General features: G+C 45.0%; 1 protein-coding gene across 3 annotated transcripts in view; it reads right to left on the minus strand.

The window, feature by feature from the left end:
* LOC139765064 (chymotrypsin-like protease CTRL-1) overlaps positions 1–5824 on the minus strand; it is a 218943-nt gene extending 213119 nt beyond the window's left edge. For all 3 annotated transcript variants that reach the window (XR_011716558.1, XM_071692171.1, XM_071692172.1), the window contains exon 1: positions 5591–5824. Coding sequence is in view for 1 of the 3 variants with exons in the window: in XM_071692171.1 (XP_071548272.1) it covers positions 5591–5601 (11 nt within the window). In the remaining 2 variants the exon portion in view is untranslated. The remainder of the gene's footprint in view (positions 1–5590) is intronic.
* Positions 5825–7264: the final 1440 nt, after the last annotated feature.

Consider the following 7264-nt stretch of genomic DNA (forward strand, 5'->3'; position numbering starts at 1 on the left):
TTACCCGTGGAACCTATCTATCATGTATTACCCGTGGAACCTCCTTGTATTCCTGCAAACCCGTGATGACCTTAAGTAAGTAATGTGTGCATCTTGTCTTGATCAATACGACAGCTCTGGATAACTTGCAAGTCCTGCTCTATGTGACGAAGTTCCACTCTCCTCATACCACTCTCCACAACACTCCACCTGCAGGATAAGGCCGACTCATACCACTCTCCACAACACTCCACCTGCAGGATAAGGCCGACTCATACCACTCTCCACAACACTCCACCTGCAGGATAAGGCCGACTCATACCACTCTCCACAACACTCCACCTGCAGGATAAGGGCGACTCATACCATGTGTAGATACAGAGCAACACTAGGTGTTGCTGGCACATCACTGGTTCACGCACACTGTACATCCCGACCTCTGTACTCAATATGGTACACAAATCTTCATCAGTTGTTGGTATTACTATTTTTACCAACGTCTCTCCGAGGTGTTGAAAAAAGAAACTCAAACAGGTCTGTGTTGATTCGGGCGTGGCATTACATCAAGACAGTCTGGCAAAAGCTCGCACATTATATATACGTAAGGAGGGCTGGTTAACTAAGACGTGTCCGGATAATCTAATGATAATGATCGAAGATAAACCTGACGTAATTGGTCATTATACGAGACAACTTTCACACCTTCAACAGCCGTGTGTGTGTGTGTGTGAACAGCTTACTGCCAAGACTGTTAATAATAATGATGGAGAACACACATTGAAGCTACCTCTCCCCTCACACCATGACGCCACTTTATGTAGCCCACACTCTGGTTACCTACCACCCACCCACCCACCCACCCGCTACCACCCACCCACCCGCTACCACCCACCCACCCACTACCACCCACCCACCCGCTACCACCCACCCACTACCACCCACCCACCCACTCTGGGACCTAGCAAGTAGGAAGGAGGCTTCCGCTCCGACAAGTCGAAAGGGAGAGTTGATGCCGCTCACATCCTTCTCTGGTTTCCTGCCTCCCTGTGCCGCTAGAGGAAGTTTCCTGCCTCCCTGTGCCGCTAGAGGAAGTTTCCTGCCTCCCTGTGCCGCTAGAGGAAGTTTCCTGCCTCCCTGTGCCGCTAGAGGAAGTTTCCTACCTCCCTGTGCCGCTAGAGGAAGTTTCCTGCCTCCCTGTGCCGCTAGAGGAAGTTTCCTGCCTCCCTGAGCCGCTAGAGGAAGTTTCCTGCTTCCCTGAGCCGCTAGAGGAAGACGTCATCAACGTAACGCGAGGTTCCTTACCCTAGATAGCCAGCGTGCTCAGTGAGGACAAATATGAAACATTAATGCATCATTTATGGCCAGGATAAAGGCCAGACCATCATAACCAAGGGTTGTATCATCGTGTTCAATGGTAGTATCGTCGTGTTCAAGGGTTGTATCATCGTGTTCAATGGTAGTATCGTCGTGATCAAGGGTTGTATCATCGTGTTCAGTGGTAGTATCGTCGTGTTCAAGGGTTGTATCATCGTGTTCAGTGGTAGTATCGTCGTGTTCAAGGGTTGTATCATCGTGTTCAGTGGTAGTATCGTCGTGATCAAGGGTTGTATCGTCGTGATCAAGGGTTGTATAGTCGTGATCAAGGGTTGTATCGTCGTGATCAAGGGTTGTATCGTCGTGATCAAGGGTTGTATCGTCGTGATCAAAGGTTGTATCGTCGTGATCAAGGGTTGTATCGTCGTGTTCAAGGGTTGTATCGTCGTGATCAAGGGTTGTATCGTCGTGTTCAAGGGTTGTATCGTCGTGATCAAGGGTTGTATAGTCGTGATCAAGGGTTGTATCGTCGTGATCAAGGTTGTATAGTCGTGATCAAGGGTTGTATCGTCGTGATCAAGGGTTGTATAGTCGTGATCAAGGGTTGTATCGTCGTGATCAAGGGTTGTATCATCGAGTTCAAGGGTTGTATCGTCGTGTTCACGGGTTGTATCATCGTGTTCAAGGGTTGTATCGTCGTGTTCAAGGGTAGCATCGTCGTGATCAAGGGTTGTATCGTCGTGATCAAGGGTTGTATCGTCGTGTTCAAGGGTTGTATCATCGTGTTCAAGGGTTGTATCGTCGTGTTCAAGGGTAGTATCGTCGTGTTCAAGGGTTGTATCGTCGTGTTCAAGGGTTGTAGCATCGTGTTCAAGGGTTGTATCATCGAGTTCAAGGGTTGCATCATCGTGATCAAGGGTTGTATCGTCGTGATCAAGGGTTGTATCGTCGTGATCAAGGGTTGTATCGTCGTGTTCAAGGGTAGTACCGTCGTGATCAAGGGTTGTATCGTCGTGATCAAGGGTTGTATCGTCGTGATCAAGGGTAGTATCGTCGTGATCAAGGGTTGTATCGTCGTGTTCAAGGGTAGTACCGTCGTGATCAAGGGTTGTATCGTCGTAATCAAGGGTTGTATCGTCGTGTTCAAGGGTTGTATCGTCGTGTTCAAGGGTTGTATCGTCGTGATCAAGGGTTGTATCGTCGTGTTCAAGGGTAGTACCGTCGTGTTCAAGGGTTGTATCGTCGTGATCAAGGGTTGTATCGTCGTGTTCAAGGGTAGTACTGTCGTGATCAAGGGTTGTATCGTCGTGATCAAGGGTTGTATCATCGAGTTCAAGGGTTGTATCGTCGTGTTCAAGGGTTGTATCGTCGTGTTCAAGGGTAGTATCGTCGTGTTCAAGGGTTGTATCGTCGTGATCAAAGGTTGTATCGTCGTGTTCAAGGGTAGTACCGTCGTGATCAAGGGTTGTATCGTCGTGATCAAGGGTTGTATCGTCGTGTTCAAGGGTTGTATCGTCGTGATCAAGGGTTGTATCGTCGTGTTCAAGGGTTGTATTGTCGTGTTCAAGGGTTGTAACAGAGCAAAACTTATATCTGTTGTTAGACCATCCATTACTAAACATCGTCATTTTGAAAACCACAACCTAACCTCAGACGCCCAGTATAGGTTTCGCCCAGACCACTCACTCACTACTGTACTTCACCCTTTCTTTCTTGTCACTTTTGATACCTTTGCTTCTGCCCACACCAACCCTGTGCACTCTGTTATCTACCTCCTAAAACTTTCAAAACCGTTTGACAAAATCAGGCATCAGGTACTTCTCGCCTAATATCCTCATATGCCTTTCCCTCATCTCGCTTTACTGAAACTGCTGTTTGTTCTGAAACCAGGGAACCTTACGATGGGGGAAGATGATAACTATTAGAGACGAATGCTCGAGTGCCCTCCATTGCTTACCAGAACCTATACTTACATAATTGTCGTCTTACCAGAACCTATACTTACATAATTGTCGTCTTTATAATATTTTATCACTCTCTCCAATTCATCCCTCACTGGTCAATAATATCTCCCTTGATCCTGGATTTTGATATTTCTATCTATACCATACAGTACTGTCTTTGTATTTACTAATGTCAAACGAATCACTTAATCTTGTATTGTGTTCTGTTATTGTCTACCTATGAAGAATTACACTAATGGTTACTGTCTACTTGAGTTTGGCTCTACCCTCGCTATGAACTTTGGCCAGCTTATTGGTAATCTACTGAACAGTCATATCTATTTATCATCTATCTATCTAACTATCTATCTATTTATCGATCTATCTTCGTGCTTCCCACGTATTCCATGCGTATTCGTAACAGGCGACTGAAAGGGGTGGGAGCGGGGACTGGATATCCTCACTTCCAGTTTTCACTTTTCTAAAACAAGGAACAGAGAAGGGGGCCAAGCGAGGATTTTCCCTCTAAAGCTCAGTCCTCTGTTCTTGACGGTACCTCGCTAACGCTGGAAATAATAGTATTTGATGAAATCTTGTGTAATAGATAGGCTCCTTAACTGGCTATTCAGCAACTATCTTGTGGAAAATATGAATAACTTAACACACAAACTTACTGAATATTATTAGTAAAAACCTGTGAGGTGAAGCACCCCCCTCCCCCTGATCCACTGATTGTTCAAGGCTGCTTTTACACACACACACACACACACACACCACACACACACACACACACACACCACACACACACCACACACACACACACACACACACACACACACACACATAATATATGAGGACATGGTTAAAGCAGACAGCATACAAAAACTTAAGATGTATAGTAATGGACAGTGTTCAAGAGATGTGGTCCCACAAGAGTAAAACTGCTTCGTCCTAAGGGACAAATTACACCTGTATTGTTGAAAAGTTAAATAAATGATACTTGAGTTATTATTCATAAGTAAAGTTTGAAAACTAACACTTCTTGCTAATGCATCTGGCTTATTTTACTTATAATTTTGTTATATATATATATATATATATATATATATATATATATATATATATATATATATATATATATATATATATATATAGTATTTGTTTGTCTCCATCTCTTTGTGTCTATGTGAAGAGAATGTGTGTGTGTGTGTGTGTGTGTGTGTGTGTGTATGTGGCGTGTGTGTGTGTGTGTGTGTGTGTGTGGTGTGTGTGTGTGGCGTGTGTGTGTGTGTGGTGTGTGTGTGTGTGTGTGTGTGTGTGTATGTGGCGTGTGTGTGGTGTGTGTGTGTGGTGTGTGTGGTGTGTGTGTGTGTGTGGTGTGTGTGTGTGTGTGTGTGTGTGTGTGTGTGTGTGTGTGTATGTGGCGTGTGTGTGTATGTGGCGTGTGTGTGGTGTGTGTGTGTGTGTGGTGTGTGTGTGTGTGTGTGTGTGTGTGTGTGGTGTGTGTGTGTGTGTGTATGGTGTGGTGTGTGTGTGTGTGTGTGTGTGTGTGTGTGTGTGTGTGTGTGTGTGTGTGTGTGTGTGTGTGTGTGTGTGTGGTGTGTGTGGTGTGTGTGTGTGTGTGTGTGTGTGTGTGTGTGTATGTGGCGTGTGTGGTGTGTGTGGTGTGTGTGTGTGTGTGGTGTGTGTGTGGTGTGTGTGTGTGGTGTGTGTGTGTGGTGTGTGTGGTGTGTGTGTGTGTGTGGTGTGTGTGTGTGTGTGTGTATGTGGCGTGTGTGTGGTGTGTGTGTGTGTGTGTGTGTGTGTATGTGGCGTGTGTGGTGTGTGTGTGTGGTGTGTGTGTGGTGTGTGTGTGTGGTGTGTATGGTGTGTGGTGTGTGGTGTGTGTGGTGTGTGTGTGTGTGTGTATGTGGCGTGTGTGGTGTGTGTGTGTGTGTGTGTGTGTGTGTGTTACACTGTTTCCCCGTCTGAGAAAAACTCTTTCCTTTGTGTCTTAAATCATCAGATTGTATATACGTAAGGAAGGCTGCGTTAAGGGGTAGTTGGCGTTGTTTATCGGATATTCTCCTCAAAAGACTCATGTCGGGAGTCACCATCAAGTCATGTCGGGAGTCACCATCAAGTCATGTCGGGAGTCACCTTCACAAGCTATCACTGTAGTTGACCCACACTTTCACTGTCGAGTCTTCTAGAGTAAAAAAAATACCCCTCCCCCCCCAGAACACTTCCTTGCAGTGTAGCCATACTTTCCTATCATGACTCATGTCAATGGGACATAGTGACACAAATTCTCCTATATCTAATATAAGATAAAATTGATTAAACTTTCCCAGTTGAAGATATTAAGTACTTACCTCTTAGTCATGTTCCCAGCAGCAGCAGTTGTACAACAAGACCACAATCTTCAAGATGATCAATGTAATGTTTTGTGATGATGTCGCACGATTGAGTTTACCACCAAATACAGGAGAACCAGGTGGTTGAGTACAATCCTTATCGTTAGTCAACGGTGCTAGACACTGTTCACTGCCCGAGACTGAGGTCACAGTGCTTCACTCTCCCTCTCTTTACACAAACTAAGGATTCTCCAACCCAGCCGGCTACCTTGGCCAGTCTACCTCAGCCGGTACGACACATTCTGCCATAAACGCATCAGTAAATGACTAACTAGAATGTCATAAATAGGTTTACAAAGTAAAGATTCCGTCATTATTCTTATCCAAAGTCGACACCTTACATATATGTGATCCAATATTGTGACGATATCCGGATTAATCTTGCGTCTGGCAGGGACGGCGAGCCATCACAAGCGAGTTCCCTGCTTTCACTGGCGCCAGCCTGAAGGTCGACTAAGATGAATTTCAGACCGATGAAGCGTGGGTTACAGGTGCACCTCTGTACACGCAGAAACGACCTTTGCCAAATACTCATGGGTAAAGAGTCACATAATATAGGAGTAAGATGTACCATGTGAGGAGAGGCAGAGCGAGCGGCAGGCCGGGGGACCAAATGGCGGTTGCCAACTTCACTGAAACGTTCGTCTAGCTCGCTATCGTTCTCACAGGTCACACTTTCTCTCCTCTTTCCTTACGTTCACATGATTTTCTTTTCTTTTTCTTCATCTTTGTCTGCTTCCTCACTTTCTGTACCAGACGTCTACCCCATTTCATTATTCCAGTTTTCCTTGTGTTGCCAGCCTCGCGTACAAGGTTGTACATTAGGTACACACAACAACAAGTGTTTGTTACGTTGCAATATGCTCACTGCACAACAAAGGTTGTTATGTTGTCACCATTATAGACTTAAGTTCACATTACTATGTTTGTTTTGTTCTAAACTAAATGAAGATGTCGGTTTTGTCATTCACGAACACTGAAGAAGAAATTTAGTTATATGATCAATGTCATAAACAACTTGGATCAACCATTATAGTTTCCCTCAGCTTCAGAACAACTTGAGCAATTCATCATATTGGCCATCTGTGTCATCCTTCCCAAACCTTATTATTATAGGTACTATAATTATCATAATTATGTTTGCAGTGAGCAACAACATCCAGGTATATATAATGGCTCATCATCCTCTCATTCTATATCAAACACGGCAATCATAGCAATCATTTTCTGCCATCATTTGTCTTCAACCTCCACTTTCCGTAAACCGCCATGTTACACTCTCTCTCTCTCTCTCTCTCTCTCTCTCTCTCTCTCTCTCTCTCTCTCTCTCTCTCTCTCTCTCTCTCTCTCTCTCTTTCTGAATGTGTGTGTGTGTGTGTGTGTGTGTGTGTGTGTGTGTGTGTGTGTGTGTGTTTGTGTGTGTGTGTGTAATTACCTAAAGGTGCAATAGACATATGAACAATTCTTTTTATTTCACTTGGGCCAAACGGTACGATCCTTGAACACGACGGTACAATCCTCGAACACGACGGTACAATCTTTGAACACGATGGTACAATCCTTGAACACGACGGTACGATCCTTGAGCACGACGGTACGACCCTTGAGCACGACGGTACGATCCTTGAGCAC

Source organism: Panulirus ornatus, chromosome 52 (genome assembly GCF_036320965.1).
Source record: "Panulirus ornatus isolate Po-2019 chromosome 52, ASM3632096v1, whole genome shotgun sequence".
Taxonomy (NCBI): domain Eukaryota; kingdom Metazoa; phylum Arthropoda; class Malacostraca; order Decapoda; family Palinuridae; genus Panulirus; species Panulirus ornatus.